Source organism: Anser anser (genome assembly GCF_964211835.1).
Source record: "Anser anser genome assembly, chromosome: 8".
In the NCBI taxonomy this organism is placed as follows: Eukaryota; Metazoa; Chordata; class Aves; order Anseriformes; family Anatidae; genus Anser; species Anser anser.
Window position 1 is genome coordinate 948,700 of NC_139728.1, and position 27,325 is coordinate 976,024.

The 27,325-nt window shown below is 38.4% G+C and overlaps 1 protein-coding gene across 8 annotated transcripts in view; it reads right to left on the reverse strand.

Moving 5' to 3' along the window:
• BCAR3 (BCAR3 adaptor protein, NSP family member) overlaps positions 1 to 27,325 on the reverse strand; it is a 97,331-nt gene that overhangs the window by 32,636 nt on the left and 37,370 nt on the right. For 4 of the 8 annotated variants that reach the window (XM_083847460.1, XM_083847459.1, XM_083847462.1 and 1 more), the window contains exons 2-3: positions 14,382 to 14,709; positions 3,622 to 3,661 (exon numbers count right to left, since the gene is read on the reverse strand). In XM_083847460.1, coding sequence (XP_083703586.1) covers positions 3,622 to 3,661; positions 14,382 to 14,701 — 360 coding nt within the window. In that variant the 5' untranslated portion in view covers positions 14,702 to 14,709. Of the gene's footprint in view, positions 1 to 14; positions 39 to 3,621; positions 3,662 to 14,381; positions 14,710 to 20,614; positions 20,988 to 21,047; positions 21,199 to 27,325 lie in introns of those variants that run through there. The other 4 variants (XM_083847457.1, XM_083847461.1, XM_083847458.1 and 1 more) reach the window with 4 other exon arrangements.

A 27,325-nucleotide genomic window follows, 5' to 3' on the forward strand; every position in this document is an offset into this window, starting at 1 on the left:
GCTGAAATACTCACCTGATACTTCTACCTTCTGTGATGCTGTTGCCACTACTGCAGTTACAAAAAGGAAAAAAAAAAAAAAAGACTTACAGAGTCAAAAAGAACATTTGGTGCCTTATTGTTAGTCAACCCTCCAAGCTCAGATACTTAATGTCTAACAGTCAGACAACACAGAAACCCAACAAACTTTCCATTCACAAGTCACAACTCGCATCTCAATAGACAAGTCTCTACAGGAGAGTGATACACAGCAGCTCATAAACAGGTATACACTGTACTTGGCAAGTTTTCCTTTGGGGGGATTTCTTTAATATATTTCCATGTCTAAAAAAGGCTTCTTGCAATGCAATCTCAAATGTGATCAGGAAGAACTCTTTCCCAAACTGCAAATACGTGTTATGCTGACAAGGATTTTTTTCTAAACCTTCCCAAATGTACATATACACAAACAAACTTCCCTTTTGACAGTACTCCTCCCAAGTTATCTTCTTGGAACAGCCATTAGACTGATGAGGGTCAAATGCCCCCACGTGTGATTGACATCAACCATATGAAGAATTTGTGCAATACACACTGTGCATCAATAAACCTCATCATGGGATCCAAGTTCCCTGCAGTTGAATTAAACCCACAAAGTACTGTCCTATCTTACAAAACTAGATATAACCAACACATTGGAATGTCACCAACATTTTATTTTTAGTTGCGTTCACTAAAGCTGTCACAAATGGCAATATGATTTTCGACAGCTTGCTTTATAAAAAAATCAAGGAGTAAAACTAGGGAAAAATGAACACTATGGTGCTGAGAAACATGTATCATTCAGTAGAACATCACAAGGGAATGGCATTTTTCTGCAGCTGTAGCTTCCTTATACCAGTGACAGTTGATTTTCAAATATGAATCTAAATATAAACTTGCCTTATGACCATGCTCAGCAGACAATCAGTCATAAATTCTGTAATTCTTCTTGTAATGGATTAAAATACATTTCCAAAATCTCAGGCCTTAATAATATTCTGATGAGTATTTCTGTAATTATTAGCACTTTTCCATGGGAAATACTTAAAAGATTTTCATAAAATGAAGAGAGAAATCTGTTTCTTTATTTCTGCTGTGATACAGTTTTAATGACTATAGTGCAGACTTCTGTCTAGAAGATCCTATTTACAGTGCATAGGAATGGAACAGAAAGCTATCTTCAGTTCACACGAATTTGATCAAAACAACTCTCAAGAAGTTCTCCAACACACTCAAAGCTGCCAGCACTTGATCCTTTCTCCCCTGCAGGAGACTGTTCTGTGGATGCGTAGACTCACGGTGTGGGAGGAACCTGCTGAGACTACCAATGGATCTATTATTTGGCTCATAAAACTTGTAAAAATCTCACAGAGTGTACAACGTGCTATTGTGTCCGTAAATCTTTTTCATGACTTAGTTAGCAGCCTGACTCAAAGCAGTCTGGCCTGTTTTTGCTTCTACCATAAAAGGGTTTTTGAAAGAGCCATTTAACTGTGACCATGGTTTCAGCAAGGCTGTGAAGACAAAGGAAGGGTTGAAGTCATACAGACACTTCAGTACTCAGACTCCAGCAAATCAGTACATTTTTTTCCTTAGAACTTGCTTTTGCATAATTAGGTCTCTTTGTATACTGAATGAACTAATACATCAACATTCAAGATGCAGAAAACTGCCATTTGTGAGCTGTACTCTAGATTCAAGTATATGAAACCACAGCACATCTACAGAGAGCAGCCTATAAAAGAACATCTTCAGAGGATTAATTTTATAATCATGCCTTTTCTATCTTGTATCTTGAACAGAACAGAGAAGGGAAAATAATTTATTTTGCCTTTCCTCCAGCCATATCTAAATCTCCAGCATACCTAAATGCAAGGAACTATTCATATTACTTCTTGTCACCAGATTCTAGCAAGGTGAAGGTTTGCATAAAGAGAAAATTGATACAACTGGCTTCTGAGTTTACCATCAGTCTCTCTGCCCTTTGTAGCAGTGTCTGCATGTAGTCACTACTGCCATGATAAGCACTATGATATTCTTTCCACTGTGAAACAGAGCACGTTGAAGCAGAAGATAACCATGTTATTTCTTGTACCTGAATTAATTCTGCCCATTCTATTTACCGTAGAATCCAATTCTGAAGAGATGTTGAACACCTCCCAGCAGGAGCACGTTCTGAACAAGTATTGCCTTTCTTATGGGACCCACAACATCAAGTAGCATGTTTGCATCACTACAGAAACAGTGAGGATTTACAGCTGTGAAGTTGCTCTGCTTACCTCTTACTATTTTAAAGTTTAAAACTAGCTGTCTTGCAGTTGAAGGGGACTAGGTATGCCTAGGAAAGCTCCCCAATAAGGTCCAGTCCCAGAGCACCAAGGCACAAGCATGCTGATGAGGGTGATGACACTGACAAGTCCTGTGACAGTCCAGCAAGCCTCAGGCAAGACAGGTTAACAGGCCAGATCCAAGGTCCATCCAGGGCTTCCCACTCAGCACTCCAGGAGTGAGGCTCAGGGCAGGCACACCTAAGATACATCTCTCCCCTCCCAACACTGCCTTACTGTTTCTCCTAGTTTACTTGTTCTATCAGCCTCAACCCTAACCTGGGCACCCCTCCATTTTCCTCAACTATGAACACCCACACAGGGAATTCTAGCAGCAGAACCCAGCTGACTTTGGAATTCAATTTGTTGCTATTGGCTCTCTTTAGTTTCTTCATCACCTCAACTCTAACCTAAAGCAGAAATATACACATCTGAGAAATTCACGTCCACATGGAATAGTTACAGAAATACCCTGTAGTCAAGGATAATCTGTATTTCTCAGATCCTTTACAGAAAATTAGCATCTTCTAAAAGACAGAGAAAAGAAGTCAGAAATTAAATAATCCCATATTTGAGAGACATGACTTGTAAACCAGATTTTTGTTTTCTAAGAAATACTATTCACTTAAATTAACCATGATAAAAGGTGCTAATTCAGTGGAAATTACAGACATGCAGCACTACAAGAGGCTCTCAGTACAGAATCACATCCCTAAGGTTTCTTCCAAAGTTTCTATATTGCCAAACCAGGACTGACTTTTGAATAAAATTTATGAATGCTCCAGAGTGTTTATGATTTACACTAACAAAATAGGTATTTATATATTTTAAGCAGTCTCATCTTGTACAAAAGGAAAACAACATATAGTTTTGCCAGGATTCCACTTACTTTTTGGATCAGAAGTAAAATTTTTAACTATAGTGTTAGTAAATATATTGCTAAAACCATAAACCTGAATTTTTGTAATTTTTGCAGATATGTTCCTTCCCAAGAAATGCATAAACAAGAATATGGATTCTTTTAAATTGTTAACAAAGATCAAAGTCACCATGTAACTGAAAAGAGGCCCCAATATCAAAATGCAGTCTACCCCTGAAACATGATGCCCACTAAAGCATGCAGAAAACAGTCTGACATTCATAATTAGTTTATCTGTAACAAAAGATAGACAGATAGACAGAAGCACTATTTAACTACAAAGAACTGGAAAGACTCTGGCAGTGCTAGTTATATAACAAATGAAATATGTGGAGGGTAAGAACTGTTACGTTACCTTAACATACTCCAAAGCAGGATCCAGAATATTCTGATCTCTGTAAGAAAACGGGGCAAGAGGAAGGAAGAAGGGACACAAAAACAGAAAAAAATGGTGAGTTTAGATATTTCTCATCCTGAATAGATATTCACATGAGCAATAGGCTACTAGATCATGTTAAAATCCTTGTTAAAAAATGCCCATGTATCTAGATGGCCTATTTAAACATTCAACTAATTTATAAACCACTGATTCCTCCTAGAAAATCAGTACTAGTAGAAGAACTACTATTAATTAATTTGGGAAATAAAGATCATTATCCAGTTTTAAACAAAGTAAAAACAACCTTATGAAAAAAAAAACCACTCCAAAAGATGGCTGATAATAGTTATATGCCACCTAAAACATATCAAGGGAGAAATCTCTCGAGCTTTCAAATTTATTTCTTTACTTGTATTGTTTTCCCATTTAAGTTACTTATAATGATAGCATTGCTAACAGAAGAAAGCTTGTTATGTCAATCAAGTTTGCCACACGGACAACGTAGGCCCGATAAATTTAGAAAGAGAACCCTGTTCAGTGAAAGTTATGATGATATAATATTGGAAACTTATTAATAAGCTTCAGATATGTAGACATGGGTTACACTGGAATCAGCCAACTCTGAATACTGTCTCTAAATTTACTGTGTTATCTGAAATGTAATTGTGTATCACTTGAAACTGTTATTGTTTCATACTCAGTTTTAAGTTTGGCTCCCTCACAGCTTTTAATGCAGAACATTAAAGAACAGAACTCTCCTGCTTCTCAGCCCTGCCTCTACGCAGTCTTGCAATATGATGGTGCTCAGCTGTCCACGTTGGAGCACGGGTTGCAGTTTCACATTATCCCAGTACTTATCAACAGTCAAATTCCATTCCCAGTTTAGTTTCAGAAAAGTAACAACAATGCTGCCTAGCCCAGTGGAAATAGAATTTGGTCCATTTGAAACATTTTCCTAGACAATGTATAAAGAAGGGGCATTTTGGTAACCATATGCACAGAAAATATGTAAAAACATACCAGAGAAAACAGGAGTGAAGTACAACGCAAAAAGAAAAAGGAAGCTGCTAACAATTAAAATGTTTTCTTTTACAACAGTTTGCAATTTGGCTGGAAAAAAATGCCATTCTTAACCATGTCAGCAAAGTCCATAAAGTCTTCTCAAATGATCTGTGGAAAGTTGTTCAAATACTGAACACTTCTGAAAAACTTTGCAATTTTGCTCATCAGTAGGCTGTGGAATCTTTCAGAAAAAGGATCTAACAGCACTGTGTATCCAACAAACTTCAAAAGAATGAACCTGAACCTGAGACTAACAACTAGTTTACTTGCTCACTTCAGCAGTGAGAATGTTTGATGGTCTGCATTAACACTCTACTCCTGCAGACTAGCCTTGCTATGGACTCTACTGTTCCCATTGCCAGATACAAGCCAAGGGATTTTTATGACAGATCAAGCCAAAGTAAAATAAATGAAAGAGGCAGAAACACTTTAAGACAAAACAGTCTATTTACTGCCATGTAAAACATAGAAAACAAGAGAAAGAGAGAGAAATCTCACTGTACTCACTCACCTTCCACACAAGAGAAGTGCCTTGAAAAATTTGGTCTTAGCAAATGGATGCTGTAGCAAATTTCTTCACAAGTACTAGAACGCTTAATCTGGTAAGCTGTTATACAACAAAATGTAGCAAACCCTGCAACTCACGACCAGCTCAGGTTTATATAATAGGATATTCATGCTGGAGCTCTCCTCACCTTTCTCCCAACAGATCTTCCCCTCTCCCACACCTTACCTTGGTGTCTAACTTTTCATCTTTGTGCAAATATTTGAGCTTATTTTCAAGGAATGGTAAATTTCTGCAATAACTAATAGTAAAGGTTAATTACTACATTTTCCTATCATTCAATTCCACCGTAATACAGCCACATTAAGCAGTTTGCCAAAATAACTAGGAAGTGATCACAAAACTACCTCCTGAACCTCAGTTCTCTGTTAGCAATGATAATGCGCTCCTTTATGCCATATGCTCCCAACAAAGGAAATCTATAATGTCAAGACCCTTCAGAAAAAAAGGCTCAGAACAAAGGCCTTTTCCTTTTTTCTTGTAAAGCATCTTAATAAGAAGGGTGAAGCCACAACCTCATTTTTTTGTATTGGATGATATTAAAAAAATAAAATGCACTTTCAGATAACTACCAGACCAGATGAAAGGTACTTGCAGGCTCTGCTACTTCTCAAAATCAATGTGATTGAAGGTTTCTTGCAACAATACTGAGCTTTTCATTTTTCATCAGATTTTGTTGGATTTCAAGAAATGCTAATATTAATCTTCATAATGAGCTTGACTTTACATCTTCATTCATCTGTATGTTTACCTACATACAGATGTATGTATACAAGCAGAGTCAGTACTTAAGTCAACCATTACTGTATAAACCGTGGGTTCACAGGTTAGGTTTTATTGTACATTTTGGCTTCCTAATAATCAGACAGGCCCTACTTCCACTTAAGACAAAAAGCCTATATAATACAGAAAGATGTCATCTGGAAGACACAGGTGTTTTCAGAACACCTCAAAGTAAGGCATTGGGTAATGGCTGCAGTATGACACAGCACTGACTTCATGCTCTTTTTATACTCAGTCTGCCACAGAAAAAGAATATAAGAAAGGGATATTCGGTATTCACACCAACGTCACCTCATTTCAAGAGGCAAGGAACAAAGACTCACTTTTTTTTTTTTCAGTCTGTGTTTGGCTACAGAAGAAAAAAAGAGAAAGGAGAAAAAAAGTCTGATGATGCACATAACATGCACAAGGTCTGTGTGGAAACTAGCAGAATAAACACTCCTCCAATAACAGTTCACCTGTACAAGACATCAATCATCAAAATCTTAGCCTCCACCATTCTAAGGATGTCCTGGCCAAAAATACATTCTTTCTTGAGCTCCCTTGTTACACCTGAAAACACCTTTCTCTCTTCTGGCTGATCTTGCAGGCACATAACCCTTCAATCTCTCCCTCCAAGGGGATGGAATTCAGATGTTATTGGATGATATTCTTCCACTTCCCAACACACCCGACAGCCAAATGTGTGGGAAGAATTTTTAAAAATACCTTCTGAAGTTGTCAACATCAGTCGTCATAAGTTAAAAGGAAGGAAAAAATCCTTGTAAACTACTCAAATCATACTTCTGGTATGACAAACTAAATACTGCCAGCTTCAAAATATGCATTGATTAAAGACAATGAACAACCGAGCAAGAGAATCTGCTAAGGAAAATGTTTAAGTCTGAATAACTAGTCACTTAAAAATATATTTGATAAAATTATAATGTACTTGCAATTAATACTACAGCTGAAAAGAGTCCAACCCCAACACAAATTATTCAGTCCAGTGGCTGCAGAATAGCCAGGATTTCAGTAACTCAGAAACATTCAGCCTTTCTTTTTCTGTACTCTGAGGTTTATTCAATAGTTCTCTAGCACTGCTTCAATAAAGAATCTTTACACGGATATATCCTTTAATACTTAGCTGCTGATTCTAAGAAAACCTCCATCCTTCTACAACAATTGTACATGACCTCCTGTCCTCATTGCTGCTGTGAAGAACCCTGGAACACTCAGACCTGGACAGATTAAGCCATATTAATCATCTGCTTTCTCCAGGCCTTTGCCATCCTTACAGCCACACTTAATAAAGTAACTGTGCTAACTTTAACAAAATTTCAGTGTAGACACAACAGTATTATCAGAGATGCCCAAATCCTCCCCATCGTTCAATGATCAGATACATACTCTTACATTTATGAAAACTGCTGAATGGCCCTGAAGCAGCTCTGTGCTACTCCACACTTTTATAAATCTATTTGTGGGGAAAAACATTAGGATGCATTGCCAATACTTGATATGTGAAAGCATGTTTCTTCACTGTAAAGTGACCTTTGCTAGGAACATTTTCAAAAGCATCTCCTTTCTACTGTGTTGAAAAAGTGAGGCTAAAAAGAACAGTCTTCTCAACAGGGCCAAGGCTGATGCCTGACAAATCAATGTGAAGACAATGCAGGCTCAAAGGGAGCCTGAGAAACTGGTGCATGGCTGCTTAGGTAGACAAAAATATTATAGAGATCAAATGGGATCAAATGTCTCCTTCGATTTGTCTCTGAAATCTTTTCACCTATGTAGATTTAAACAATACACAACTACTTAAGTATGAAGGTACAAGTTTGAACATGTTAAACATACTGTGTTTAAGTATACATACTGTAGACTGATGTTATTTGTACTGTAAACTAGGGTAAGACCCAGTGATTTTATCCTTGAGCAGCTTCTGCTTCACACACACACTCCTACTATACTCCTAAAGCCATTCCACACTTCTGTCTACAGCTCCACAACACTATGGACATGACTCATTCAAACACCAGTGGAAACAAGTGCAAACTTCTGTGACTAACTGCATAATGACCTGCAGTTTACACAAGAACAGGAGGGAATCTTCAGTAATCAAATCTCAGGAAAAGATAAAATATCATCTTCTCTGGAATTAAATAAGATCTTCACTCATTCATATTTGTTCAGAACGCCCCTGCAGAGCTAATGTTGTTACAGCCATTTGCTTTCATCATTTCCACTTGCTGCATCCCTCCACTTGCTGCATTTTACCTATCACAGCAGAAAATCTACTGCTTTCTACTTTTTCCAAGTCACTCTCTACTTCTGAACCACATACAGTACTGGTATCCACAAAAACCCAAACTAGGCACTTCTATTCTTATATTTTCCTTAACACTGAGGAGTCCCAGAGCCAAAGCTTTGTTCTTTAGAGCTATTCTTAAACTTTCTTTTTCCAAGACTTTCACAATGTTGTGAAAGCAGTGGCTGGGCAGCAGGACCAGGGCTTATCCAAACAGTCACTGCTTCTATACACTTCTCTGTATGTGCTGTAATCTGTTGATTTATACCTCCAGCTGGCAATTCTTTACAGTCAGTGCTTTAGTTACTGTAGTTGTTCAGGATCCAGTTATTCAGATTTTTTAAAACATTTTTAAATCACTTAATCTCAAAAAATTTGTCACACACTCAGTAGTATCACAGATTCTTCTAATTCATCTGAAATTCATGTAAATCTATGTAAAAAACATTATTCAGAAAGCACAGTTGTCATGTGGCTGATGTGTCTTTCAGAAACGTGTATTGGAACTGGAACACAGGAAAGTTAATCCCAAGAAGATGGTGGGAGGAAGAGCTCTCCTCCCTGTCTATTCCCTTACCCCAGTTTAAGAAGCTCACTGTATCAGACACCTCTCTATACAGGATGTTGTGAACAAGCATCAGCAATACATGAGATACTCCTCTGTTTGACATTGACATCCACTGGGTATATTCTTCTCAATTTCATTGATTTCCTCCAAACTAATAGATCAGAAATTTGTAACCCTATATTACAATTAATTGCTCATCTCCTCTCCACCTCATCATAATAGATTGTATTTTGACAAGTGTGCCCTCCTGAGCTGCAACAAACTCAGCCCAGAACTCCAAAAACATGCAACCTTATCACCACTTGGCAAACAAACTGTGGCTTCTACAATACTTTCAGAGGCCAGCTTGTTTTGCTAACAAACATTTCTTGCTGGAAAGTAAAAGTACAGCTACAATTTGTAGTTTCAGCCAGTGTGCGACAGATTGATGGGTGCATGGCAGCATGGCAGCGGACACACCATTAGTAAAACTTTTCGTAAAGAAACAGTCCACCATAATTATAAGCACAGCTGCCCTAGTACAACATTGACATGTTCTCTTCTCATTTATCGTGTTTTTGAAAAGAATGTCTCTAAAATGATTGCTGCCCTCCTTCAAAAAGATTTATACTTGAATTAAGCACCTAAGCACAGGTGGGGGGAAAAATGTAGTTGCCTTTTTGCTATGTAATTTATACCTGAAAAGAGAACTGAAAAGAAAACCATCGTATTTATCTGCAGGACTGGTGGTTCTTAACAGCAGGTACCAACGTACTGTTGTTATGTCCTGCAGTAATCGTGGAAAGCAGAACTTTATTCACAGCATAAAAGGAGTGGAAAGAAAAATAAACGGTTACATGCGGACAGGAGGTAAGATGAGGGATGGTGAAACAAAGTACTGTTAGAAGAAGCAACACAGTACTTGGTACATACTTGGCAGCAGAAGAATCTGTCCACACAACAGACTGAGGGGCTGGAAAGGGAAGGCAGATGAGTCATACCAGAAATGAGCCCCGAAAGTTTAAGGTTAAGAAGATCTGATTCTGAATATAAGCAGAGAACATTAGGTATTCTCTGCTCATACAACAGAGCATTGCTTCTACCACAAATGTCTATCAGCTTTAGTGGATGGCTAACCTCCATCTCTGTGAAAGCATAGCTGAGATTTACAGGTGTACATGTGAATGGTCAGATCAAGAAAAACAATGGGAAACTTCTAGACAAAAAGCATGAAGCTTTGGCAGCTTCTCAGGAACCCTTCCTTTTGAAAAAGCATTTGTTTGCACATGGGAGAAGTCAAAAACATATTTAGTAGCTGTAAATTTACCATGCTCGTCTTACTCCTGTGAAAAAACACAACCACAAACAGTCTGTTACAGGTCTGTTACAGGAAAATAAAACTCATACTAAGAGGAAATGTCAAGCATTACACCAAAACCAATTATTTTTACTTCAAAAATTATGTGCTTTATAAAAAGTTCCTCCCCACCTTAAACAACAATTCAAAGGGAACCAAAGATCCATTAGTATTTATAACTCAATACCAACACCTTGCTAACTTCCAAATGTACTGCTCTCCAAGGACAGTTCTGCAGAGGACAGTGAATCTCTTTAGCTTTCTGTTGATAAAGTTGTCCTACTGATGTCAGTGGTACTAGTCAGTTTAAAATTGAACTTTTTTTTTCCTGGACAGTTATTTAAGATGCTATCACATATTTGAGAGAAGTATATAAGTTTCACCCAGCTCAATGTGCAGAGCCTTGAAGATCAGAAATATTAAAGAGTACAGAACATCCTAAATGACCAGATAAACTAATCTTGTCTGAAATAACTCTCAACTACGGCCAACAGAAAGTCCAATGCTAGATGATAGCGCTTTATCTGATATTACGGGGAAAAAGAGCTGACACAGGAAAAACAACAAAGTCTGCTGATCAGTACTCAAATTAAAATAGACTGAAGTCTGGCTAAATATAAAGCTGGATACACCTACCGTACTTTCAGAACCACTAAGTGTATTCTTAGTGCTTGTACGTAGATTCTTTGGGCTAGTCTATAAACACCTCTTAGTTTACAGGACGTTTGTGACATTTTGATCTTTTGCAACAGGGTTCAGTGAGCACTGGAAGGTGTTAGAGATTGCTTGCCCATTTTCTCAGTGAAAGAATGAAGCTGACCCCAACCTACCCCTTACCTGTCCTACACCCAGCAGATTCAAAAAACATGTATTTTTTAAATCTACCAACAGATATGCATTTGAAGATTTTCTTCTTTAAATAAAGACATCATAAAACAAGGCCAAGGTAATTAAACATGGGTGAACTATGGATCAGGTGTCAAAGGGAAATTCCAGTTGTGCTTTATTTAGGATTAATTGTCAATATCAGATAAAAAAATATTACAAGTAGCTTTACAAGCTAAAACAAGAGTTCTTCTCATAAAACAGAATAGCTTTCAAGAGCTCAGTTACTTCTAATTTTGGCCATTGAATTATTTCCAAGAGACTCAAAAAAATCACATACAGGCTTTCTCAATAAATCTTTTTTTCCTCTTAAACTAGCACAGTTGTGCGTTCCCAAACCAAATAGAGAACACAATCTTCCTTTATTGAAAGCCGACAAAATACTTATTTTCCAAGTTTTCAGAAGTGACTATCACGTTTTTGCATCTTCATCTCGTGTGGTTTGTTTTTTTCCTGAAACATTTGCATGAAGTAGCTACTGAAACATTAGAAGAATGCTTTTGTACATCAGAATTATATTTTTCTACGTTAATCCAGAAGAAATCTAAAAATTCCACAAAGACATACTTTTCTGGTTGTAAAACTATAAAAACCCAACAGAACATAATCAGTTAGCTGTCACGTAAGACAGGCGAGAAGTTTCTGGAAATCAAGAGTTCCATTAGGTAACCATACAATTTATTATCTTCTTTCCCTATTCTCCTTGCTTTGTCCTATTTTTTTGTCCCACAAAATTATGTATTTATATAAATATGTTTATTTATATAAATACATTTGATTAAAGACTATATTACTCATTCTGAATTATCAAAAATGTTACCATAATTATGCTTTTAAAATTAGATGTTATCAAGCTTAAAGCTATGGACATGCCTGAGTCAAAGTTCAGTATAACCAGATCCACATGCACATGAACACTGCAGTCCTAATGACTGCTAGTTCTGGTGTGCTGATGCCAAATACAGCACCAGAGTTGAACAATGCATCATGAAGAAGTTTGACTAAAACATGTGTTCACACATTTTTTGTAAACAGCATTAATGCAATGAAAGACTGACTTACTCCTAATGAGAATATCCCCGTAACATTATACGTATGTCCCTGCAAGAATCAAACTATTACAGGGCTGTTTTCATAAAACACAGATAAGATAATGTGGACTTCCCTATACTGTCAGTCTCAACTAATTTCAATTTGAGTGTAAGTGTTAGAATATATACCTTAGCATATACAGCAGAACTCTTACCACAGGAAAATCTGACTTGCTCTCTCAGTTTTCTTTTAAAATATACTAGCGAATGGTACAGTCACCCAAAGGAGACTCAAGAAGTGACATATTTGCTGTCAAGTTGGCAGTACCTCCTGCTCCAATATAACGGGGCTGTCAGGTTATGGAGCAGACTGTATAAAGATCTGTTGTTAAAATTAAAGCAAAAGGCAGCAGTTGTTAACATAGTATCGCGTGTGTGTTTTAGCAAAGCCACTGGAAAATCAAACACAGAAACAGTACTTGCTGTTATGACTCAAAATATGCAAATTCTATGAATAGGCTAGACTGACAACATCTTTTGAATTTCTTATCATTTCAAAAGCTTTGTTTTCATTCTGATTAGGCAGAACTTCTTGACCTTTTCCTCGCAAGCATTCTGTTCTTACCCTTACAGCTTGTGCAGATGTGTTCTTCAGAGGACAAAGAAAGTTACCAGTTACAAGTATTCTATATTTAATATAGAAGTTCTGGTCTCCCAAGAGAAAAAAAAAACTCTTGCATATCATGTTTAGTAACTGCTCCTGGGAAGGAAGGCGTAAGAAAACTTCTAGGTATACCACCATATTCTTTTAATGGTAGCAACCATGGCTGCTTGGATTCTCTAAAAGTACGAGAATCAAAGAAGTAAAGCATGTTAAGAAGTCAGTTTGTGTAAGCAGGTGTCTCAGAGGTCATTGACAGCAGAATACTGAACATGTTGAGGTCCTTTTTTCTTTTACAAGTAAAAGGGATATAGAGAAGAAAAATTTATTTTCAAGTGTTGAGAAAGTTTCATCTCGTATGCCACAAGCAAAAGCATACAAACAAAAACCACTGTACACACACAACCCCATATAATTAGAACTGTCGTTCCCTCATGAGGTTTGAGAACATATCCTGTAAATGAAAAGCAAACCGTGCATGCTTTTTCAGAAGTTGTTATTCGGTTACCTTTTCCTCAACCTTTATCTCTGTCACCCAAACAACTTGACACTCGCTCACCTTTGTGCCTTTAATAGATCCACTGTATTGCACTGAATTTTTCTTATGTTAGCTGAATAAAATGTCCCATTTTATAGACCTAAATATCAGAACAAACAAGGCTATTCACAAAATTATTTTTTGTGGCAATGAATATTGGTGCTGAAGACAGATTCCCAAAACAAAAGCTAGCTATGAAAGCAGAATTCTTTCTCAAGAGTCATGGATATAACCAGAAGTTAGGCAAGGACTACTACAGCAATAGTATGATGAGCGTACTTTGGGTTCTACAGAGTCTTCAAGAACAACAGCTCACACATAGCTCTAGGTAGGGGGCAGCTAGAGTACCATTTTCTCCTTTCCTCCACACTTCATCCCTGTAAGCACTGAATCCAAATCCAAAACAAGTTTGACCAGTTTGATTTTCTGGTTAAAACTGCTCTGTTAGAACAATGCAAAGGGCCATTTCAAAGCAATTCAGTGATTTCTGATTCTTTATTTAAAAAGTTTCCTCCATGGGAACGGTATAGCAATGCCGGTACAAAAAATGTACCTTTTAAAGGTTCAGAGGCAAGACCTAGTCCTTGAAAATTATTGTTGCAAAGCTTCACAGATGTCTAAGAAAGACTAAATATCCAAATCACTAAGTCCCACAGACACAGTGGCATAGAAGGTAATTTTAAACAGGCATTCATATTTAACAGCCCATACTGACTGATCTTACTGGAAAAGGGAAATTATGTTGAAGCCTGAGATATTAAGTCAAAAAAGAAATTCTCAGAATTCCTGAAATTATGAATCAGATTCCCACACAAGCCCAAATATTGCATGTTTCACATTGTTTTTTTGTTTGTCTCCTCCCATCAAGAGCTAAACTGAGTACAAGCGAAGAAATCAACTTCCGTTAGCACACGAAGTTATAATAAACATCTGCACCACTAACTAGACATTTAGAGGTTTAGAGAAATACCTAATAATTCCTACGCAACAAGCAAATGTAAATTAAGGTTTTACAAGTACCTGGCACGGAGTTTGTTGCTCCTTCCATTTGGTAGAGGATACTCTTCTATGACATCCTGTATAAAAGGTGGCTGCTGCCGGTGTGTTCTGGTGTATGGTAACGTTCCCATGTGGCTAAATATATCACAGGATCTAACGGGAACTGTCCCCTTCTTTTTCCTGGGGAGAGTGCCATGGATAGAGATGTCTTGAAAGGAGTCTGAGCGATGCTCAGCTAGTGAAGGTTTGCTGGTCAAAAGGTCCATGGAAGAAGCTAATGATAACTGATGATTCACCGGGACATTTCTGGGAAGACTTGCAAATTTCCCTGCAGCTATCATTCTTGGTTCTGGAAAAAAACAAAACAAAACAAAATCATAGCACATCAATCAAAGCCCCATTTTAATGGAAATTAAATACCACAATTAACAAAAGCACTTAAAACTGAACTTCTGCTTTGCTTTAAGGCAGTCAGCTACTTCAAGAGGTAGCCTGTATTATAATCAAGTCACGTTTGCTCCCAACTGCATGTGTCAAGCATGTGCATATTAACTTTTACATACCTGAGAAGTCACAACAAAAAACAACTGATCTGAGCACATATGCAACACCAGACCCTGAACTATTCTCCATTTTTCTGTATGAGGTTCCTCTTTTTTTTGCTTATTCACATTCTCTGAGGAGTCAGACATCAACTTAGAATCATTAACAAAAAGCAAAATTTTAAGAGCATTTGGGCAGAACTAAAAGGGCACTCTACAGCTTGGTTTGGACACTTCTAAATCCAGTGGCTGGCACACTGTGAGGAAAATACTTCCTGAAAAGTCTTGCTCAAGTAATAAATCTAGCAGAGAACTGGTCACATATTTACAACAAGCTGAGAACTAAAGGGCTCTACCCGAGAGATAAGGGCAGGAACAGATTACTGGAATTCTCTTCTGCACCATGCACAGACTGCTGGCTCAAATAATTGCTGACATTAGGGATTTGCATAGCTGTCAGTCTCTTGTTCCATCAGTTGTAACCTGCTGTACAGTACAGGTTTTTCTGTTGTCATGAGCAAAAAACCTCTGAGACAAACACTTCAGGCACATTAACAGATCCCTGTACTCGTCCTCAAAAAAAAAAAAAAAAGCTCACTTCACTTCATAGTGTTACATGACAGAAGACAAGCTGCCTTATCCTATCCAGGTACGTTAGACTGCAAAAGCCATTCTATGGAATGAATGTCATAAAGTCAACTAATCCCACATTATTTGAGCCAGGTACTAGTCAACCAGGTGTCTCCTATGAAAACTAGAAAAAGTGCAAGAGCAGCACACACTGATATGAAATCAGAAGCCAGGAAAGCTTTTTGGAGATGGAAGTTAGAATCTGTTCTGACTTTAGTCTAGTTTCATGTCAGAAAAAAAGAGTAGTACCTCGAAGGTCCAACAGCCTGGAAGTCAGCTTCTTAAAGCTACACAAGAATTCCTCTGGTTTGGAGAAACGTACAGGTGTTGCAACAAAAACATAGCTGGCACTATACTCTCCTGCTCCCTTCTCCAGCCTCAGCATCACAAGGACTACGAAAGTGTCACTGCACTGAAACTACTGTTATTTCTGCTCAGAGATTATCACAACAGGCTTAGTTTTACAGTAACACTAAAGCTGATGTCAAATCAATGAAAGAATTCTGCTATCTTCTGTCAGCTGCACTGAAGAGAGATTCACAGGCTGGGTAAAGTTTCCAGACTTCCACCACAAACCCCTTCCCATTTCTCCCTTGTTGAAGGCCCTACGATAAATATTTGCTCATGATAAGAAACACTTAGATTATGATTTTTTTCATCTTCAAATCTACCAAGACTCTCAACATAGCTGCTATATACTTTAGTAGAAAAGCCTCTGGAAATAGCATCTCTTGTCAGAGAGAGAATCTGTTTGACCTCGGTCATGTTTCTTGTTGAAATGCGTAGAAAAGAGCTGAGAAGTTAAAAAGAAGTGAGATTGTTAGTTGTGTAGATCCAAATACAATTCAAAACTCTAGAGAAACCAAACCACACACTCACCAAAAATAATTATAATAAAAATATCTTTATCTTAAATTATCATATGGTCCCTTGATGTGAAATACTAAGTCACCTCTCCATTTATCAATTGCTTTGAAGACATAGTTTCTGCTGGTTAGTATTAAAAATATCACAATTATTTTCAAAACAAAACAAACAAAAAAAAGTGTTGTAAAGCCAGGCTTGTATTACAATTGTATTGCATCTATTATTAAGCAAAACAATTGGTCCAGAGGGGAAGCTCTAAAATGCAAACGTTTACCACAAGGCTACAATTTCCTAGCTAGAGCAAACTGACAGAGCTTATTTCCAGTAAATTAATTTATAAATTAATTTATTATTAGAGAGGAATAATAAAATTGATCTCAAGCAATACGGGGGGGGGAAGAGGAGGGGGAACAAGCTCCTTATAATTCACACAATCATTTGAAAACTCAACCTTTTTGTGTTTAATGTAGTAAGGAAGCAATCATCATTTATAAATGGCCTAAAAAATGGAGGCTAGCATGCTCATATGGCACAAATGTATTGTTATTCTCCTATTTTGGGGCTGCAAAGATTCTGTATTTAATAATAATATTTTCTTATTGGTTCACAAAAAAACACCTCCAAAACTCTGAATTCTGACTATTTAAGCGATTGTTTTATCCAGTCAGCAGGATTTTCCTTGGCCTTTCTGCAAGACCATCACTATGCTGAAATGAAACACAATAGTTCATGTGGACAGATAGCAAAACCAAGCAGGTATAAACAATAGACACTTCAGTTTAATAGCTGATACCAGCTGAGTCCATGATAGGTTTACGATGACAGTACACTCTCAATCACCACGTGTTTGAGGATCCACAAAGAAAGGTAAGTGTCCCTTCTCCTAATTCAATCACAGGATAATTATATCAATCTAATAGGATTCTAATCTGATCTCAGAATTTTTCACCAAATGAATGATTATCTCCTGAAGTACATTATTTTCTTTTTAACCTCCCCTCCTAACAAGCCCTTCTTAAAGAAAACCGAATCTTAAAGGAAACTGAACCAGACACTCTCAGTTATGTCCTAATCATTGTACCGTGTAACTCACTCCCTCAATAACATCCTCCAATTCACATATTCAACACCCAATCCTCAAATTCACATCTGAGTTTTGTTTTGAGGAATTGAGTTACAGTTCCAAACCTAAGAAACTCAAGACATTCAAGAACTTACAATACAGTTAGCCACAATTACATGTGCACAGAAGCTTTGACAATATTTCAAGCAATCTTCCCCTCAAAAACAAAACAAACAGGTCTGCTAACTTCTACACAAGTTTATCCGCTTGCTTATCTGCTCCTATACTAAGTATTCTTCACAAATGTAAACTACGAATTACAACAATTAGCTTGGTAACAAAAGTCTTGCCAAACTGCCCATACATTTTTCTTGTATTCAGTGTAAACACTGCAGGAGGAAGCCTCCTCAGCTGAAAACTCTGGAATATCTCAAATACTTTAACGTATGATTCAAAGAATGTTTGACTTTGCTAGAGATAGAACCCCTGGCAGTTTTACTCCCTAAGAGACAGTGAACTTTAAATATCTGTCATCACGCAGTCAACAATGGAAATAGTAGAAATTATAGCGGAAGGAGAGACCAAAAGTAACTTAAATGTCCACATTGCTATTTGTCAAAACGCAGCATTTAACAGAACAGAGCACTTCAGAAGTCATACATGTTTCCTCTAACTGGATACAAACAAGACTGATTCATGCCACTATACCGGTACAAATGCTGTATGATTTTGTATTTTTATAGAGAATTCAATTTCTCTTTCTTCAGTCTGTAATTAGGGAAAGTATAAGGCAGAAGTATAATTGGCAGAAGTCAGATTCTGCATTCAGAGAACTGGAGGGCATGAACTGTTTCCAGGTAATTTGTGGTATGTCCTGTCTTTTTGTTATGAATGGGAATGAGGGAACACTAAGTCATCTTTAAAATCAACATGGCCTTTAGGAAACCATATGAGATCAGACACAGAATAAAATACCTATCTGGTGGGCAAGACCAAACATGAACCAAGCTCTAATCCAATGGGGTGTGCGTCTCTTCACATCATTGCTCAAAACCAAAGAGAACCATATAAACAATGAAACAAAAAAAACTTCCTTTGCTCAAAAATAATATACAGAAATCCTTCTGTTTATGTCCTTTTAGCTTTGGGATGCAAACACAAACTTTCCGGCTCAGTTTTCACATACTTGCCAATGCAGTTTGCAGTCCAAAGCATTCTGAAGCTCCGTTCAACCTGACACAGGTACAAGAACAAGCAGCCCTCCCAGCCCACAACATAGCACAACTGGTGCCAATGGTTGCTACTTCATTGTTTCAGCACACTGGAGGAGGGTAAAGGAAGGAAAAGGAATCTCCACTTTGGCCTCAGAGATTCGTGAACAGCATAACAAACAGACCATGTACATGGTCATGCTAATGGAAGTCTCATAAAAGGGAACTGAAAAGCAATTTCCGAGCTCTGAATCAGACTCTCAAGCTATCTCAAAACTCTGCATTATAACTACGTCAGTTTTGGACATTAAAAGATTCACACTTCTCTCAAAGCCTTACTGATCTAACAAGGAGAATCCCCTGGACTTCAGACTCACTTAAGTCTATACCTGTTGCTTATATCACCCGTGGTACAGCACTTGACTCAGTTTTACCACTGTTTTATCATTATATATATTATGAAGCTAAGAGGGTTGAAAATAGTTCAATACATCCAGTCAAAAACTGCCTTATGTTCTCTAGTCTTTATGGGATGTAGTCAACTTTTATGAAAACCATACTTACTTTTGACACAGTACATTTCCTTACAAGTTTCCTCCATCTTCCCTCCCTCCCTCCAAAACAGTAACAGGAAATTATGAGGAGTGGGATATAAAACTCTTCTCTTGCCGTTGAGCTACTTGGTACATTTACATGTGCTATGGATATCCATGTGAGAACTAAAGAAAGCAATCAATTTCAGTGGTAAAGAAAGCCAAGTTCAGGGAAAAAAGAAAAAAAAAAAGAAAAAAAAAGATCAATTTCCTCAGATTTATTTTTTGTGTAGTAATAGAAAAACTTAGGGAAACACAAAAAGCATGACTGAAAAGCCACGAAAGTTAATATATTAGGGGAAGAAATTAAGTCAAAGCTAAAGCTGCTATAAACTGAAGGCAGATTACGTGTTGATTATTTCCCAAGAAGCAACTTAGAGTCTTTTTCATTTGTATAACAAAAGAGAGATTATTTCTGCTCCTAAAATGGCTATAACCTGTATTTTATGTTTTTTATTTTGTTTGTATTTTAAACAGGATAAACTTCTGCAGTAGCTGCTACAGCAAACAGGTCGCAGGACTTTGAGAAGAATATTAAGGTTCGAGAACCTACAGCCTGTTACGATAAGGAGAAATAGATTGAGAAAGCATACATGATAGTTCAAAGGCTTTAAGCTACTATCAGAAAATGCATGAGTCTGTCAAGCATCAAAAACTCTGCACCAGATTACAGACAGGTCAGTGCTTCCAAAGGCTCCTGAGTCATCAAACTCTTCTTGCTCTCCTTCTCTTTCCTTGTATACATGCATACAGACATCATTTCCCCCATACATCCTTGCACTGTAATCTGACAACATATTTTAAATGTGCTTTATAACTAGTACTCTCATGCAACAGAAAGCACGCAGAACATGAAAAAGTGATCACTGAAGAGTTCTCAAGAATAAACAAGTACAGATCTCATCACTGGGCCTGTATTATAAAATTATCTCAGAAACTTACATGCCCAACCAGTCAGCCCAGTAATCCTGAAGCCTTAACTTGCAATAACCATTCTATCCCCATTTTGCTGGCAGAAGCAGACTTCACCAAGTGTCAAATCTAAGCGTTTTCAGCTAAAGCTTCAAAATACAAGCTTTTGTTCTTCCTCTCATATAGGAAGTCATTTATTTGCTTGCTGCTCTGTTCCTACGATTTTAGTACCAAAAAGAAGAAAAAACGACTCTAACTACAAACGAAATATTTCAAATTTTTTTTCAGCAGCAAATATGCGCTTTATTATATTAAACTAACAACCAACTTATCTAAATTGCAAATTTGGACAGAAAAAAAGAGCCTTTACATAAGCGCCTGAGAGAAAAAAAAGTAAAAAGAAGAGTATTTCCTTTCTCTGTCCTCAGCGAAGTACCTCGGTATCTCAAGCGCACCCTTTCTGCAGCTGGGCACCACTCGGCAGGTTCCCGCCGACCCCGCTGTAAGGCAGCCCGCGCCAGGGGCGGAGGCCCGGCCCTCCCGAGGCCCGCCGCCTCACGGCCGCCAGGGCCGGGGCTGCCCGCCGGGACCCGCGGCTGTGGCTGAGCGCCAGCTTTCCGTCCTCCGCCCCGAGCAACGCGCCGTCCCGCAGTTACCGGTCCCACCGCCCCGGCTCCCTTGGGCACAGCCGAGCTTCTGTCGCGGTGCCGGGCGCTCAGGGCGAGCTCACAGCCAGCGAGCCGGGACGTGCCGGAGAACCGCCCCGCCGCGGCGGCAGCTGGCGACAACCGCCCCAAAGGGGACTCCGCCGCAGCCTCCCCCGAGCGCCCCACCGCGGACCTGGCTCCGCGCCTCTCCACGGGACTCACCTCAGGCACCGCGCCCGGCTGCCGGGCGCCCCTCACCTGCTGCCGCGGGCCGGGCCGCCTGGGGCTGCGGCTGGGGCTGGGGCGCTGCGAGCGGCGGTTGCCGGTCCCGGCCACACCCTCCGAGGCCCCGCCACGCCAGGCGCTGACATGCGGTCACCTCCCCGGGCCTTCTTTCATGGGTTTAACAACTCGGCTGCCGGAATTTCTGCCACTAAACCAGGGTTGCAAGTCGAAAAGTAACAGTTTCCCAAATGCACCCGCTGACGGACAATTCGGAGTGCATTGCTCACTTTCCACGCACAAGTTACTGACTTTAGCAGACTTCCCCTCATCCCACCATGTCACATGAAGTTATCTGTACAACAGCGTCGTGGTATGAAACATACTTTCTAACACAAAGATTCAACTATCTGCAGAGGATCAGGCACTAGTAACAGACTGGCCATAGACAGCAAACACACCGCCCTCTCCTTTCACACAACCACAAATGCCAAGTTGTCTTTATGCCATGAAGAACAGCACAGCCTGACGTCGGATCCACAAGTGCCCAACCCACTCCCCTCTACCTTTTCAGTATCACCTTTAAGACATGTATTCAAGTCACCCATCTCCTTTCCCCAGGTAATCCCATTTATTGCTTGTTTCAGTCCAGACACGGCCTGTGCATGCGTACATGTACAAACCACAGCCTTCCCTGTGACAGATTGCTCCTATCGGTCCAAGCCAAGACTATTTAGCCACCATGTATGTTGCAGAATTAAGTACTGCGAGAGGAAATTTCTTGGAAAAGTCTGAGAAATCAAGAAAACTCAAGTAAGATGGTTAGTTTAATACAATAAAAAAACAAATGTAGAGAGAACTCAAATATGCTGTAGAGGAAGAAGAGTGGAGAAAAATAGAAGAATGGAAAAATAAATTTGTCTAACATTCTAAAGTAAAGGAAGCTCACAGTGGCATTTCTGACTGGTGCTTCCCTCCCCATCGCAATTCCACTTTGGTTCCGTTAAGGAAGGTGTGAGCAGTAGGAAAACATTATTATTTATTATACAGTATTGCCACACCCCTTTTACAGTAACTACTTCAAAAACAGTTAAGTTTAGGTAAAAAAGTAAAAGATGACAGTTTCCTGAAGGATTCATTCCCTTGTGGTAGGAAGTAACTCACCACTGGTGGCATGCTGATGGACACAGACAGCTACACCTTCATACCTATTTCATCCCAAATTACAGAACATTACAACGTTATACTGACACTGAACAAAACCTTGAAGTTACAATCTAAATTCAAACCGTTCTCACACAAACTGAGGCCTAAACCCACTTAATCTTTTTTCAACAAAGGTTTTCCCAAATGCAATGACATTTAAGATACTGATGAACTAGGAACACTGGCAAATCTGGGATAGCTGATGGCAAGCTGTGATGGTAGCTTGTCATTGCCAGTTGTGCAAAATCAGGTAAGTACTGAGGACAGGAAAATCAATATAAACCATAAACATTTCAGCCACAGTGGCAGATTCCAGAATGTCATGCCATGAGGAACAATCCATGGGGATTTCCCATACGATATTTCAGGCACAATCTTTCTTCAAAATACAGCTGTGGGAGGGAGGGGAAGAGCAGGGAGAGGGGGAAAGGAACCCAAACCACCAGAATGTGATCCTGTCCTGGACAACAAAATGTCTCACTATGTCCTGTGCAAGAAAAATATAATTATAGTGAGAACATAGAAAGAAGAGTTGAGACACTTGGATTACGCTTTTCGTTCTAATGTTCTGATGAATCCACTTACCTCCTGTAAGTTTTTTCTAACATACATCACAGTCGTAAATATATTCACAGGAAAGACCATATAGTACTTTTTCAGTTATCATAAAAGCATAAAGGTCAGAAAAGACCTCCAAGATCATCTGGTCCAACCGTCCCCCTACCACCAATATTACCAATTAAACCATGTCTCTGAGTACCACAAGATCGAGTGAAACACACTACGTAAGTGCACACTAGTATTTCCCTTATTGCATAAAGGAAAAGGTCTTGCTTCTACCATATCTTCTGCAGTTCACTGAAAAATCTCTAAAAATATCTAAAATATCACGCCAAAAATTCAGATCAGTTACCACATAATCATCAGTCACAACTTATTTATTGACAGATATGAAAAATCTCAGGGAATTTTCAGGCACTGCCATTACATAGGAAGTAATGTCATGGTTCATTGTCATGTTTTATGAATAAGACCTAGAAAAGCAGTAGTAATTTCCTTAGTAACATGACTGGGTGCTCAGTAATGGGACTAGTAGCTGGGCAGCCCTGCATAAACTGTGATTACTCTTGCATGAGTCATTACATCCTTTTCCTAGGCGTTTTATTCTATCTTCAAATGAAACTGAAAATTGGTCTTTGTCTTCTTACATGACAATTTACATAACACATCCTTGTACATTTTCGATACAAAGCTTTCAAAGAAAATTTGCCTGCAACCTGTGAGAATGATTCATAGGGCTGCAGACACTAGCTGCACAAAATTACTGTGAGTTGTCACATTAAGTTACTGAGTTATTTTGAATTAAGTTAGATTAGATTCCTTGCTGAAAAATTTTTGGTGTTTTCACATTTTATTAAATCTACTTCAGAAATGGGTTTACTGAGATGTCAGCTGAAGTCTGAAAGTAGTAATGCCCTGAAACAACCGCAGCACCTCTGTCAAGCCCTCCCTATCAGTATTCCATGCTGACCTGCCTTAGCCCTTAATCGTCTGTTTATCTACATGGCATCATGTTATCTCTTTATCACCTTGCCACAAAACTTTTAGTGGTGAATCACTGTACTTCACAACATCAGCTGGGGAAGGCTGAGAAACCAGCAGTGTGCTGACCATCGCTGGCCACACATCACACACAGCTGTGGCCTTGTATGGTCACCCTTGACTTCTACTTTATGAAGAAAAGGAGTATGTACAGGTGTATCTTTCCACCTAATGCAAAGACACCTATACAAATCTGAACAGGTAAGTGAGGAGGAACATAACTGGGGCCCAAGACAGTCCCAAGACTTATGCTATTGTAGCTTGCTTACTTTAATTGTGCTAAGAATTGGGTACTTAGTTCATGAAAGATCATTTTCAAAATGAAAATGGCTGGCTCACAGTTGCAACCAGAGGTGATGCAAGGAAACAGGAGAATTCATTGAAACTTTTCAGTTTAACCTTAAAACATCATAATTCCTTCCTAAAACATCTGGGAGGAAATCTGTCTATTCCAAAAGCAATGCTGTTCAGCTACAGTGATAAAATGCAGAAGTAACTACACAAGATGAGGACATGGTATGCAAGGATTGCTCACACAGCAGTTCTTGTGAATTTCCTAATAAACAAAAGTCAAAGCAAGTTTCTACTGTAGACTTTTCTTAGAAGAGAAAGGGCCCAAACAAACAAAATGTTACATGCCCTCTACTCCCACAAACACCACATGGAAAAAAATAATGCTCAGCATAACTGTTGGCTAGGAAATCAAATTAACTTGCTGGTAATTTTCAAATTAATGGAAGACGTATCAAGCTCAAGCTAAATTAGAATGAAAATACCAAAATGGGACAAATGCGCACATCTGAAAGTCTCACGATATTTAGTCAATATTTAGCTTGAAAACTATGAGCAATAGCAACAGTAAAATTTGCCCTGGTTGCCAACTGAAATGGACAAGGTTAGCCAGCAGCAATCCAGACCTCCAGGAGAAAGTTACCAACACCCAGTCTTGCTATTTGGTCTTAGTCCTGGAGACATTAGGTCTTCCAGAAGCTTTTGAGAGCCATCTGTTATGAGTGAGAGTCAAGAAGCCTTTGCGAACCCTAGCTTCAAAACACTTTGCAAGCAGGTATGTCCCATAGCTGTTCACCCTGGAAATAATGCTGTAGTAAAGCAGGAGAGTTTGAGGAGTTATATAAACCTGACCTAATTCAGTGACAAACTGGAGCATGAGCATGCTCTGGCTTGCTGAAGTTTCTGGCTTCAGCACATTTAACTTCTGCAGCCCTAGAGGAGTGCAGATTGGGTTCATAATAACACCAGATGTCTGATCCTCATTCACTACTGGCTAAAAACTTCACTTTCGATAGATCAGTATTTTCTGGTAGGAACTGGTTTACTGCTAAACCCCTCTAATCTGCAGCTCACATAAGTGAGTCTTAAATCAGAAAGAAACTGAAAATTTTGGAAGGATTTTCACTGTGGCTATCAGAAATTTTCAGAGCTGCTTGCTGCTGAATTGTGTGTGCCATGAATCAGCTAGTATCAACCATTGCTAGAACCAAAAAACTGAGTACAATACAGCCCTTGCCAGATAAAATAAAAATAAATATGATCTTTAACTATCAATTAGTAAATCCACTCTACACTATAAAAATAAATGATTGCACATATTCTGTGACAATAACATGTTCACCACTACCACCTCCAAACTTCAGTTTGGCATTGACAATCACGTCAAAAAACTTGAGCTTGCATTGATTAGATAGACCTGTTGCAGAAGCAGGAAACATGGGACTAAAACTGCATCAAAACTGTTTTTCTTTTGTTGACTAGTTTTGGTAAATGACATTAAACTAGAAGACAATACCAGAAAGAAGCTATGCAAGGTTTTATGGGTTCCTTTCACCAGAGGGTCTATTTTCCTCTTTTTCAATCTAGCAGTGGAAGAACTGTTACTGTGGAGCTAAGACTTCCTTGTAAGGTTCTGTTTTTTCATGTTTCTGTTAAAAGTCTCAAATACAAGAGAATTAACAGCCTCTCTTTGAATGTGACAGATGTTGAAGAGTTTCGTTTAGAACATAAACCAACATAAAGAAAAGGATAAATAGAAGGCCAGAAAGCAGCCCTAAAAAAGTTGAAACTTTCAAGGGATGAAATACAGTGAGATGTGTGTGTTTACACACTTTGTAACAGCATCTACATTTCTGAGCTCCTTAAACAGAAATCCCAAAAACCTGCAAATCCTTATCTCTCTCACTGAGAGCGAAATAGACCACACAGGTAGCAATATCACCTCTATTACGCAGATGAAAGTGTTTAAAGCAGCCTCCTCTTCATTTACTGGCAAAGCCACCAAAATACTTAAGCACTAGTCTGGAATCTGCCAGGTTGACACTACATACCACTGCTCCAAATGACTCTGGTTGTGTTTGCATTGTTTCAAACCGAAGCAAAAAAGAAAGAATGAGCAAAAGGGCTTTATCTGAGAGAGACAAAGGCAAGATATCTGGGCTTAAAAAGGCAACACCAGTTATGGCTTTATGCCGATTATTTCAGCCTTCTGATAAAAATACATAAGGAAATCCCTCGATTATTTTACCTTTTTTTTTTTTTTTTTTAAGCTGTACTGTTCTCTGTTGATATTGTCCCTAGCACAAGTGAAACTCTGCATTGCTCACTCATCTTCCCTCTTATCAGCACACATCTTAGGTCTTATGTATCATGAATGAGAGGGAGAAAACTCACACGGTAAGAAATCACTTCAAATTTAATTTTACACTATGCAGCAGGGCAAGAAATAGAACATATTCAGAAAAGGTCGTTTAAGAATTGAAATGCAAACCATCTTTTCCCCAGCAAATGCAGGAAATTATGTTGCGTTAATTACATTTCACCTAATTGAGGTTTTGCATATTATTTTGTATTCACCCACAGTAAATTATGTCAATGCTTAGATTTTCTTTAATCTACTAAGGCTGACCTTCTTTGTATGACAAATAAAATTACAAAGGTTCTAAAAATATATCCTACTAAAAGTGCAATCTCTTTGTAGAAAAAAACCAATACAAGCATAAGACAAAAAGGAAAGATTCTTTATACTGTTAGCCACTCAAAGGAAAACACTCAAAGATGCTAATGAAATCATACTGAGCCATAAAATGCTATTAATTAGAATTCAGCTCAGTAAGAGAAGACACTGGGAAAAAAAAAAAAAGTTCTAGCTCTTGGAATGCCTTGTAAAATACTTCTTGTCACTTTGCATTTTATACATCTTTGCATTCATAACTCAACCAAAAATGCACAGAAAAGTGCATCATGAATACTTATGAATGTAAACAAACATTTTAACAGCCAAATGATGCAAAAAATATATAAATTCATGCGGATAAACAAACCAAGAAACATCTTCCATGCCTGGCAAAATCCAAGGTAATTTTTAATGAAGCTATTTCTAGATGAGGTTATTTCCAGGCTTCTTTGCAATGCCAAACACACATTTCTAAGACTGCAAAAGGTGCTGGATTGCAGCT